Here is a 13,288-nt window from a genome sequence, read left to right as displayed (position 1 = left end):
GGGTCCTTCCAGGCGCTGCTGCGTGCACCCCCCGCGCCTAAGGGCAGCGACGCTCCTGGCTCCTAACATCGCGGTGAATTGTACATGTTTTTAAGTTTTGTATAAGCTGAAGCTGAATCATGAAGAATGTACTCTCGTGTTGGGCTTCTGTTGTTTAACGTTCTAGTTGTGAAATTCATCCGTGTCACTGCACAGGGTTGTGACAAGTTCATTCTCATTGCTGATTGTGTCACTGCCACAATCCCTCCATTCTTCTGTTGGTGGACATGGAGTTTTATGTTCAGTATTTGGCTATTACGAATATTGTTGCCTTGAATATTCTTGTATATGTCTTTCGCTGAGTATTTGTACATGTTTCTATGGAACGGCGAGTGTTGTATCACAGGGTAGGTGTGTGTTCAAGCTTAGGGAAAGGACGGTGTGCTCCCACCAGGAGGGGCTGAAAGCTCCACTTCTCCATAAACACTGGTTTTTGTTTTCATTCGAGCTGCTCTGCTGTGTATGGAGTGGTATCTTATGTGGTTTCCCTGATGTCGACTGACATTAAGCTCCTTTCCATTTGTTTAGTTTAGTAACTGCTGATTTTTACTCATTTATGAAATGCTGGTTAAGTCTTTGCCCACTTTTCTCTGCCTTTTTTGTATTGATTTGTAGGCATTCTTTATATATTCTCCATAAAAGCCCTTGGTTGGATATGTTTATTGCAGATATCTCCTCTCTGAGGTACCTTCCTGTTCTCTAATGGTGTATTTGATGAACAGCAGTTCTTAATTTTACTATAGTGTAATATTTATCCTTTTTTTTGTTGTTCATGCTTTTTGTGTCCTGTTGAAGGAATCTGCTTGCTGCAAAGTCATGGATAAGTCCTATGCTGTTCTGTAAGCTTTTTTGCTTTACTTACGAGATTCAGACCTGTAATCCATCTGAAATTGGGTTTCGCAAGTGGCGTGAGGCAGGAGTCAAGACTGTTCTGTGCAGTGTGAACACATTGAGTTAGAATAATTGTCAACTGCAGTGTCTTGTTACTTTTGCCACAGGCTCGTTTATGGAGTTGACATTCACCTGGTTCTGTTAATCGTGGCTCTTTAAAACACTCAAACGGTTCTTGTGCCTTGTGTCTCATAAGTTTTCATGGTAAACATGACAATATTTTTATTTTAAAATAACATGACATCAACACTAACACAATTATAATTTCTAGTTTTAGTTGTATTTCTTGTAATTATTATTTGTACAATTTTGCCTGCATAGTGTTTTCTGTTCTGCTTTATCTGTGTCTAAACAGTTTTCAAAATTTAATTTACTCGTGGCTATATGGTATTGTATTGACAGGTGTGATTGGCCCGTCCTCTGTTGCTAGCATTTAGGATGTTGTTAGTAAGGAAAACTGCTACCTTGTAGAAATGCGTTGATCTGTTATTTTATAAAAGGGAGGCAAATGAGAATGGATTTACCAATTTGGGGCCCGTCTCTGGTTAGCGTCTCATTAATCCAGCCTCCCGGTACAGATCCCTTTGTCCTTCATGAAGGGGTTTGGTCGCTTTACAATACCAGCACTAACCAACTGTGCTTTCATAATACAACGTGAAGACCTGTCACTCCTGGAATGTAAAGCCTCACTAATGCTCACAGTGATATTAGCATGGAAAACCCAGCCTGGAGTCTTACTCTTGTTTCGTTGCTCAGAGCCGTGAGCAGTCCGCAGTAACAGAACTGCTTTGGAAGCTGCTGCTTCTCACGGGGAAGGAGGGCGTGCTCTGGGAAAAGTATTGGCTTGAATTAAAATGAGCTGTGTGTGCTTAAAATTCAGTTCCCATTCTAATGTTGTTACTTCTTCCCGTTAAAAATTATATTTCTCAGTAGGTACTAGTAGCAAGTAAACTGTATCTGTGCCTAGTGACTGTGTCACGTCCGGATGCAGACACATGGTCGGAGTGTCAAAAATCTTAAGCGCTGAGGCTGGGGATTGGGAGGCATTAGCAGCAGCAATGTGACTGAGTTGTCAGAGAGCCTTCGGAGCACGTTCAGTAACAGCCGGCGAGCAGGGGGCTTCGTCCGTCTGCTCCGCGGTGCCGTGCTCAGCACAGACAGGTAGACATAAGTGCGCGGTCCATATTGGGTGCCGTAAACCGAAAAAAGCACAGGGATTACGTAGAATATTTCTTCAACTGTTTTGAGTCCTACTTGCAAATAAATCACAATATGTTAGACTCTAAGGTTCTGTAGGACCCTCCAATTTACATAATTCCAGATTGACTTTGAGTAAAAACTAACCAGTGGAAAAGTGTTTGTTATAGATGGTGAAGGACACAGGGGTGGCATCAGGTGACGCAGGCCCAGGGTGGCCTGGGAGTGGATCAGACGATTAGGGTCTCCCTGTGGCTGTAAGACTGAACAGGGCCTTCAGTCTAGGGCGGTCAGCTGCTCACTCTCGGGACCTCGGTTCACCCCAAGAAGCATTCCAGCTCCCTATCAGGTGGGAACCCAAGCCTCCCTCTGCGGGCACCAGGCACCAGGGAGATCCAAGTCTGGCAGTTCAGAGGTGACGGCCCAGCTTCAGTTACGAAATTGATTAATGCAAATGGAGTGCGTTTACAGCAGAATCCCAGGGTTTACTGCTGAGTGGTCCTTCAAACAATGCAAGCATTCAAGGTACAGAAGCCACAGAAAGGCCGGTGGTTTTCTTTTTTTAACCTCTGGTTTAAAAAAGTTTTTTTATAATTGTAAAAGTAGTGTATAATGAACATCCACTTAAAAATGACCTTGAAAGACAAAATAAATTTATCCGCCAACCTAATTTCAAAAACATCAATACAATACCTTACCTGCGATATCAAGCATAAATTCAAGGAAGGGAAGTAATTTACAGTAAAATCAAGTCCATTGCCGTATGTAAATGTCCCAGTTTGATTATACTGGCTGGCAGCCACGTGGATGTGACAGCTACAGACGCAGTTTGATGTAGACATGTAGCACTGATGACTGTTAGTAAAAAGAACAGCTCATTTTTCAGAACAAAGTTCCTGAAAATTCAGTGTATATCAAACTGTGCAAAAACTGCTTCCTTATTAAAATGGAGGGAGTTGGATTTAAGGCAAGTCATTACAAACATGTTTGTCCAGCAGAATTCTCAAAAGCCATGCAACTTGGGGAAATTCTTTGTGTGGGACATTTCCACACACTGCAAGGCCCTTGTCCCTGGGCCTGCCCACGAAGTGCAAGTAGGGGACCCCATCCAGAAATGCCCCCCCACCCCACCCCCCCGGTACCAAATGCTGTTTACTGAATAGGCCCTCCTTTCTGCTACTGATGCCCCTTTGTCATTTCCGTGTGGGCTCTTCATTCATTTCCACTGGTCTGCTATCAAATAGACCACCATTACTACACTGTCTATGCTTTGTTTTTCTTATGTTGTTATTTTCTCAAGAAAAGAGTTACAAACTGACTCTTGCTATTCTTCTTTAATCTGTCCCATAGCTAAGAGAAATAACTCATAGTTTGAAGTGACATTCTCCAGTTTCCCTATTCATCCAGGTTTTTCTTAGTTTTCTTTCTTTGATCGTTTCAATCAGGATCTTTTGTGTACTTGTGATGAAGTTCCATTTCATCCAGAAGTGACTCTGCTTCCTGGAAATATGTTGAGTTTAAAGGTAGAAGAAATCAGGTTATAAGTTCCTGGTTGTGTAAAGCCATACCTCTCTCTTTTTTTCATTTTATATCTTAAATTTTCAGCATTAAACTATACAAGGCATTTTATGCTTTCGTATGTGTTAAACTTTGTATGTTTCCCATTTATTTAAATCCTTTGAGTTGGAATGCACATCTTGAAGGAACATTACTTCAAATGATGTGTTATTATGTACAGTATGAATTTAGGTCAGTGAGAAGGATACAAAGTTCATAGCTGGATCTGATTGCGAGTATGAATTTGTGCCTCAGAGTAGTTACTACATCCTTCTTTACAGTTTACTAGTTAACAGTAGATATTAAAATGTACATATCTAGTAGTAAAACAGCTACCTCGGTGACTATTCCCCCCCACGGCCACTGCGGCGCTTACTGAGTGCGTACTCTGTGATTGTCTTACAGTAACCCTGTACCACATGTATCCCTTGTGTGTGTGCATGTGGAAACTAAAACTTGGGAGAGGTGAGGTAGCTGGCAGAAGGTCAGAGCTGTAATTATATTCAGGGTCCTCGGATTCCAAATGGAATGTCACAAGAATGCATGCTGACTAAAGAAAAGACACGACGGCAGTTGCAGGATCCCGGGGAAGTGGAAATGAGCGGGATAGAAATGTCTTCTCCGTCATGCTCTGTGCTCCGCAGCGACTCGCTTCTCACTTGGGCCGGCGGGGTGCAGTTTCCCCACCTCCACACCCTCCTCCGGCAACATGTGCAGAGATGACACGCTGCTCCTGTACGGAGGCTTCTCTGGGAGAAGTCTATAACTTTCAGTGTCTCTCGCCACACGAACAAGCCGTGTGCTTTTTCCGTTGTAACTTTTATCACGTCATATGACGATTGCCTCGTTGTCCCCGTTGTCACCCTCCAGATACAAGCTCTGAGGACAGAACTGTGCTCATGTTCACATGTTCATTGAAGACACATTATGAAATGCCTGTGCCTCAAGACTGAATCACGGGAAAACTAATAGAAAGTTGAATCAATATTGATCAGTTATTTGAAAGCATGACTTTCTAAGTTTTTAAGCTTAGACACCAAGTAGAAAAGGCTCAGAAAGATACTAGAGTGGAAAAATAATGACGAGATAAAAATGGAAAGTATACTCCGGAGGAAACTATGATAGGAAGGAGAATATTATTGTATAAAGAACTAATACAAATGATAGGAAAAAAATATAAACCTAAAAGAGTAGAGAAATGCTTTGAACAAGTAATCATCTGCTTGCTTTTCCAAGTCGGAAATCTGGATTTTATCCTTGTTTCCTCCTTGCCCCATCTTCCCAACTCCTAATAGCCACCAAGACTTGCCAGCTCCCCCTCAGTTGTCTCTCATTCATCCACGTCCCTCCACACCTGTGGCCTTCAGAGTAAAGTCTAAACGTAGCGTGATATTCAAATCCCTTAATAATCTCTATGTTACCTTCAGCCTCGTGTTTTTCCAGCCCCTCATGTGTACTCTGTGCCCTAGGTTTTCTGAATGACTTGGGGTTCCCAGGACACTCCAGGACTTTTATATGCTGTGTGCCTGGCCTGCAATTCCCTTCCCCTCCATTACACGACTAACTCCTGTCAGTTCTTCCCATCTATTTCGGTTCTAATAGAAGACACGATTTTTAAATATTTTAATTGATTAATTACGTGCTACCTCCTTCCCCCAGACTAGCTTGTGTAGCTCCTTTCTGTCTTGGTGTGACACCAAGCCACAACCAGGAGACTCCTTTCACTGCCTGCCTGCCCACCCTTGGTTCGCTTTGAAATACAAACTAGGCAGCATTCAGGTGCGCTGCTCTGCTTCCAGGCCCAGGATGGAATTTCTTCCACAGTTTTAGTCTGAGACCTCCCGGCTGTGTAATTCCCTTGGTGAGAGCCAGGCTTTGTGGACTCAGTCTGTTCCTGCAGGAATGGAGGTGCTCTGGCTTCCCCATGATCTTTCCTTGGGGCAGAAATGGAGACCCTGTAATGACACACAGTTACAAGTCTTGTCTGGTCCAGGACACAGAAGGGCAAGTTGCTGCCTATTCTTGAATAGACAAAGATAGCAAGCCCACACATTTCTAAAAAAAATTTTTTGATTCTTTAAGTATAATTTTTGCATTTACTATGGTCTGTCTTCTGACAAAAGGGCCCCAGATCTTGATGTAACTTGCTTAAGCACTATTATTAGCTGTTATGAGTTCCATCTGTCCCTCTGAGGAGGAAAAAAAAAAAACCTGACATAGTGATGTCATCGTTGCAAGACTTTTCCCTGGAGCCTCCTATAACACCAAGAAGCCAAAGGGCAGTTGATTAATGGACTTGTTTAGCAAGCGTGCTGGACAGACTTGACCAATCCTCTGAAAACCTTAGCTAAGCAATCCTGGTCTGCTTTGGAGATGCCAGGCACGCAGGCTTGGAAAAGGCCTGTTTTAGATTTAGGTACCTACCTGCCTACCTAACTGGCGAGAGTTAGAAAGTGCGCGGATCCCCTGAGATCCGTTGTAGTGGAGTCAGAGCCGAGTCTGAGTTTCGGTGAAAGATACAGAATAAGGACATACAATTAGGAGCAGAGGACGTGGACTTCTTCAGTATCCAAAGACAGAAGATCCTAGAGCAGGTGGTCTTCCCAAACCAAGGGTCCTAGATTCCCACCACCCTGGGAACCTGCACCTTTGTTCCACTCGTCTGAATCCTCGTGTCCCTACCGAGGTCGTGGCCGGAGGCTCTGTGGATGTCCCTGATATATACCTTCGTTTCCTGGGAAGGTTTAAAGGGATTCATTAACTCAGGCATGAATTAATGAAGTGTTTAACAGATGAAGTGGAACAGGTTGGTGGTTCTTGGATGTAATAATGGTAAAGCTGGTTTGAAATAAAGCTTTGATGATTAGGAGACCCTATTCTGCTAGAGCGTTCACATATTCCCCCACAGAGCTTCTTTTCCTTTCATTCCAGTAATGTTTTTGTACCGGCAATGACAGCACACTTGACGAATCCAAACTTGCCGAAGACAGTAATGTGTTCTCCGTCCACACAGCCAGCGGGCTTGTCCCCAGGAAGCAGTGTTAGAATTCAGCAATGATTTCACCATCCCCCTGCCTGCCAGGATGACCGCATCCCAGATTGATTCAACCTGTGCAACAGGGAGACTAGGAAAGAGTCAGCAGAAGGCATCCATCTCTCAGGCCCCACACAATTTTTTTAGTCTCCTCTCATAAAAGGTGACACGTGAAAGATGCTCCTTAAAGGGAAACATTACAGAGAGCTGGGAAAACATTTTGGCCGGGTAGTGTTTGCAGATGCTGATGTTTGACTAAGAAGCATTTGAAGGGTGTGGTCCATAGCCTGGCAAGGGCCTGTGTGTACCAGTGGGAAGAACTCAGCATTTACTGGGTGTTGTCATCTGTTCTCCAGTGTGTGCGCTGGAGTTCACACCCGTGTGTATCAAAATGTACTTGTGTAGAGAAGAATCAGGACCAGAGAGGACTTGGGTCATTTATCTGTAGTCAGACAGCAGTTACTGGTGTTTGTATAAAAACGAGCTAGAATTCTTGGTATTTCATAAATTGCTTTCACACCCATATTCCTGTTCTCTCTTTCTCTCATTTAAGCTATATGCCCTTTTTTGATAAACATTTAAAAAAAAAACAACATGCACCCTCTTTAATCCTTGAAACAAATCAATGCCATGGTAATTTCAGATTTTTTTTCCTGAACTATCACTTCTAGAAAGTCTGAAATGGTGCCCTTGAAGGAATATGTCCTTCACCCCCAATCCCAAGTAAAATGCCATAGAAAATGTACTTTATAGGAAGGAATTATTCCTCCTTGTTATAATTCTTAGGCAACCAAATTGAAAGTGAAAGGATAAAAAATGATACGGACATTATGTATAATATATAAATTATGTGTGCCAATAGAGGAGGGAGAAAACGGAAATAGTGACAACATTAGAACTGTGATTATGGGTATGCTGTTCTTTTTTTATTTTCAAAGTTGTACTTGATAGTATTTTAAAAACAAAAACTTTGTTTTAAGCTGTTTTGTGTAAATAAATATCAAGTTGTACACTTAATTATTATCTGATAGTATATCAAGAAACTCTCAAAGTGATTTTTAAATCACTGTATTGTGATGCACTCAAAAAATCTTAATGGTCTCTTTGCTGGATTTTAAAATTATATTTAAAATAAATAAAAACGGGGAGATGTAGTAGGTCGTGAGTTTTTGACTGTCTTTGGAGCATCGCTTTTCCCATAAATTATTAAATCTTGACTAGGAATACTGTAGTCCTGACTTTTATTATTTTGGGGGGAATTATAATCACATTCACAAATCTGGGCATATCTAAGTAGCAAGAATAGGTTTGGTAATTTGAACAGCAAAATGTAAACCAGAAGTTCAAAGAGACCATGTTCAGAATATCCTGACCATCTGCAGCCTGAATCCCTGGTGATATGGAGGGAGAGACCAGCTTTATCTTTTCATTGAAACCATGTGCTGTGTGTGCAGGAAGGAAATGCATGCTTGGTCAGAGGTCAGAAGCAGGATGGATGAAGTTTGCAAGAGAATATTTATTGTGGGGTTTTCCTAAACCCCTGGCTTCATGGGAGATGCTAGTTCAGGTGGACTCGGTGGAAACTTGGGCAGACCTGGGCATGTTGCATCATGGTACCAGTGGAGAAAGTTAACAAAGCTGTGGCCAGGTGAGACCTCTGTGTGCTGGTCCAAGAGGTACAGTAATAGGAAACTCACAGCGTGACCAATCAGTACACTTGGGGCACAGGGACTGAATTTAGTACTCGGAAACTTCAGTCTGAAGAGGGCCTCCTGCACACGAAAGGTGTGGTAATCAGAAGGTCTGGAAACTGTACATATAAGCTGAACAGTTCAAGGAGCTAATGCCGTAGAGAAAGGTTGAAAGGATCTGACAAATGCCTTCAAAATCCACAGAGTAACTGGTGAAAGCAGAAGTATGTTTTCAGTGGATCTTTGGAGAACTGAACTAAGAATGTGTAGAGAAGGGGGGAAACAGGTTTTAGCATAACGTGAGAAAGATTTTCTCACAGTTGGATCTACCCCTTCATGCAGTGAGATGGTGGATTCTGGATGCGTTCAGGTGGAGGTGTTGGGCGCGTGGGGTGCCATACCGTGTGGTCAGCTAAAAAGAAACCTCCAAACCGCCTTCCAGGCTTGCACGTCAGAAGCCTCTGCTTCCGCTCCCCTCCACCGGGCTGAAGGTTCGGTTGTGTGACATGCCATTACCCCTGTTCCTTTACATCCATTTGTCAACTGAAGGCAGCAAACTTGTTTCCTTTCCTGAATTGTGTCTGAGCCGAAGATGCACAAGTAGAATGCCCGTTGGCTGCTAGGACGTGTAGACTGGGTTGGTGCTGTTGTTTTTCTAATGTAAGGTCAGGATCTCTCACGTTTTGTTGACCCCGTGGATCTTTTCCTCCCTGCAGGAATAGGGGGCCTTCAAGACTTCGTGCTGAAATCTGCAACGCTGTGTAGCCTGCCATCCTGCCCGCCGTTCATACCGCTCAACTTTGAAGCCACCCCGATTGTGAGGGTTGCTGTTGAACCAAAACACCCAAGTAAGATGACTTGTTTTGAAAAGCATGCGATGTTCCTGACACTGTTTAAGTGTATACATTTAAGACTTGCTTCCTCACAATTTGCTTCAGCAGCGTACTGTGCATTTTCATGCAGGAATAGAAGAGAAGCCAGGGGGCCGTACAGACCACCAACTCTTCAAAGGGAACCTACCATCTGTCTTAGGAGCATGGCGTAGTTAGGCACCTTTGCTCTCCAGCCAGCCTGTGTCCTTGAGGCAGAGACAGGCCATCTCTGCATTCCCCAGAAGGCTGGCACAGGTGGTGCCTGGGCAAAGCTCACGTTCTGTGGGGCTGGTTCTTAGAATCCTACATCACGCTCCCTGGTTCAGAATCCATGGTCTGCCCCTTCCCTCCAGGTTTGCTAGGTTATCTGGACACTGAGCGTTTCCTGTCTGGTTAGACAGATGAGGCGCTTTGCCATTCCCCTGGCCACGTGACACCCACACGCCATGCCATGTGGTCACACTGTCCTTGTCTTTGGTTTATACCGTTTGCCTGGCGAAGCCTCATTAACTCCTGTACTTCGTTTCCGTGCCTGTCGCTAACCCCTGATTCCCTGCGACTTTGCTGTCCCCAGTGTTTCCTGGTGGTCAGGGAAGGAGCCAGAGAACAGATGTGTACATGCTACTTTTCTGTCGGGGTGTGTACTGGCCTCGTTACCCCAGCACCTGTGTGTCCCTCCTCGCCCCCCCAGAGCTGCGGCCTTCTGAAAGCCTGTCTCTGTCGCCGGTTCTAAGACATACTTGTATCCTTAGCCAGTGAGGACGCCTGGGCCCCGGAGCTGGTCCTTCCAGGGCTGTGTCTCTGGCTTTGGGGTTCAGTCCTAGTAAATGGCCCGCTGTGCCTTGGGCCTGAGAGACAGGCATTCCTCTGGGCGGTCAGCATGCAGACAGCACTCGGTGGCCGCGTGGACTCGCCCCATTCTCCGTCATGCCTGCTTCCTCCCTGGGGGCCCCTCGTGGCTTGTCCTTTTATTCTACTTGCTGGGCTGGCTCTGGCCATTGTCAGCTGCCTCCAGCACTAAAGCATTTCAGTACAGGACAGCTCAGTTTAATTCAAGCTGTGCCATTTGAGTCTGGCAACTATGGTTTATTCTTAGGTGTTTTTAGTGTTTATATTTTATTTCTCACTTAATTCTTTTCCACTTGGATCTAAAATTTTTAAATAGGGATTAAAAAAATAGCTGATAATTTAAGCCATAATGTTCTAATGGAAATTCATAATTGTTGAAGTCTGTTTGATGGTTGTGTGCTCTCCACGCTGTTACCCAGCCAAGTAAGAGCCCAGCCCGAGCGGCTTGCGTCCCGCCTCAGCCCCCGGGGATGACTTCCTGTCCCATGGCAGACCCTCAGGAACATTCATTTCCTTTCCTACATGAGGTGATCTAGTACATAGAATTATTGAGGATTATCTGTCTGGATGCCAAACTTGATTTCCTCACATGTGTTTCATTAGATTTTTTCCTGAACTTGGTAAAACATAAACTCAAATGATTAGGAGGGGCACACGCTTTTCTTCGCCATTTTAAAAGGAGCGCTGCCACTTTTTCCCGTGGAGGATATTGTTTTTGCTGCATTAACCATGCGTATTCTTGATTGTGTCACTGAAGTACCCGCCCTGTTCGTGTATTTCAGGGTCTGAGTTTGAAACTCATTGTTTTGTCTTCTTGGTGTTGGTAGAATGTCACCATCTCACTTTACACTTAGAATGTCGGAGCACTTCTCTGATGTGTCCTCTTTCCTGTGAGTTCTCAGGGAATTTACCATCTGTTCACTCTTTGCCCTAGTTACTTACTGGGGCAGAAGCCCCTCCCTCGGGGTTGCGAGTCTACTGACTAGTGGGGTGTCCGCCCTCCTGTCCCAAGACTCCCCGGTGACACTGGCCCCGAGGCTGGACAGAAGCACTGTTTGCTTCTGAATAGAACCTGCATCCCCAGGCCCTCTTCTCTTTCTACTGACAAACTGGTTGACTAATCTACAAGACCTTTTTACTCTTCAGGTGTGAAGTAATGTGAGCATTTGTTCTTTCACTCTTCTCTCACTGATTTCCCACGCTGGGGTCAGAATGTCACGGTGGCCACCCCTCTGTTCCATGCCCCTGTATTTGCTCAAAATCCAGTGCCCAAACACAGAGAACTCGGGGTGTCCTGAAGCCGACATCATTTTCATCATCGTCATTGGTCTTTACTCCATGCCCACACTAAGGATTTTACTTCGATTATTTCATGTAATGTTCAGCAGCCCTCTGCTGGTTTTCATCCTCATCTTCACAGGAGGTAAACTGAGGCTTAGAGGCGTTAGTTAACTTGCCCAGTTAGCCTTCCAGTTAGCAGTTAGTAAGTGGTGGAGTCAGGTCTCCAGCCCAGCCTTGGGGACTGTTCCTAACTTCACCTTCAGGAAGCCAAGAAATCCTGTTTACCCGAGGTCAGAGTCATTGGTTTCCAGAATTCTCTCTTCCTTCTTCCACATCAGTTAAAAAAGAACAAAAGCCCTTTCTATATATGTTTATATAGATACATGCTTCACGTACTTTATTAAGTATAAAGTAAAAATTGTAAAAATTGACATGGAAATGAAATAACTGTCTTTAAAATAATTATATTTGTATTTGATGTAGAGATATATGGTGTGTATACATAGGTATATGTATTATTTATGATTGTGGTTTATATTATCTAATACTGTGTGTAACACATTACTCCACAATGCAGTAGCTTGAAACAACAATAATCATTTATTGCTTTTCACAGTTCCTTTGGTCAGGAATCTGGGGAGGGCTCAGCGTGGGGATCTCTCAGGCAGCTGCAGTCATGTATCAGCGTGGGCTGCACATTTGGAGCTTTAACTAGACTTGCGGATGCTCAGCTCACCTGGGCTCGCACGTTGGTGCTGTCTGGGACCTCACACATCTCCACAGGGCCCCGTCCACATGGCTGCTCGAGTGTCCCGCAGCGTAGCGTGGTGGCTGGCTTTCGCGAGCAGTCCAGGACACTACGGCAGAGCTCCCGTGCCCTGGGAGTCCCACGTTATGTCTGCAGTGTCCTGTTCATTCACTGTGGGGGAACCACTGCACAGGAATGTGGCATCGGGGGGCAGGGTGACTGGGGCCACCTGGGAGGTTGGTGTCACAGTAATGCTTCGTTAGGCTTGCAGGTCTTACCACTGTGATGCAGCCAGTCAGAGCTCTGCTTCTAGGTTCCATTATTGTAACAGTGATTTTAATGGTGGTTATCACCGGAAAAGGCACCTCACAAAGTTACTTCATTCAAATGGAAAAAGGCATTGGCTGCCTTAACTAAATCTTAATATCCATTTTAAATTCCGTTTACCAGTTTATACAGTGGTTTGGATGAAATGCAGACTGAATATTCTTCCTGATCTCACTCAGTTTTTCACTGATTAGAAGATGTCAGTTTCTATATCTTTCACAGTCTATTCATTTGGAAGATTTTTACTCAGGTGGAAAATCAGCCTCCCAATTTTAAGAGGTTTATGTTGTTTCTGGCATCAAGGTGACTACCACTGAAACACTTTCACAATTTTGTCTGCATGTTCCAAATCTTTTTTGAAAAAGTTTCTTCTTTGCTTATTGTTAAACTGTTACTCTTACCACGAAAAGACAAATTTAAGTGTTTTTGGTTTTTTTTTTGGAATTTGTGAGGTTCTCATACTAGTGACAGCCATTGTTTTAATTTTTCCCTTGTGCTTATGTTATTCACATTATCAGTGGTCTTTTTGCAGGAATCTTTTTAAACCATGTTTTAAATTATGTGAAGGTTAAGTTAGGTAACACTAGATAATATCTGTAAATGCATTTAATTAGGCAAAAGAGAAGTATCATGATGAACAGGAACAAATGAGCGTCCCTCCGTCACCCCCGCATGCAGTGAAATCCTGCTCTGTCCTCAGGACTTTGTGCATCCCATGTGTAACTCAGGACTGGCTGAATAGAAGGGTGCTGACACCCATCAGCGTGTGGGCTCCATGACCAGCTGCCTGCAGGCTTCCAAG

The 13,288-nt window shown here is 44.0% G+C and overlaps 1 protein-coding gene across 1 annotated transcript in view; it reads left to right on the top strand.

Moving 5' to 3' along the window:
* EFL1 (elongation factor like GTPase 1) overlaps window positions 1–13,288 on the top strand; it is a 74,163-nt gene that overhangs the window by 37,609 nt on the left and 23,266 nt on the right. The window contains exon 16 of the mRNA XM_033100158.1: window positions 9,126–9,257. Coding sequence (XP_032956049.1) covers window positions 9,126–9,257 — 132 coding nt within the window. The remainder of the gene's footprint in view (window positions 1–9,125; window positions 9,258–13,288) is intronic.

This window comes from Rhinolophus ferrumequinum, chromosome 28 (assembly GCF_004115265.2).
Source record: "Rhinolophus ferrumequinum isolate MPI-CBG mRhiFer1 chromosome 28, mRhiFer1_v1.p, whole genome shotgun sequence".
In the NCBI taxonomy this organism is placed as follows: domain Eukaryota; kingdom Metazoa; phylum Chordata; class Mammalia; order Chiroptera; family Rhinolophidae; genus Rhinolophus; species Rhinolophus ferrumequinum.
This window is presented reverse-complemented; position numbering and strand designations above follow the sequence as displayed.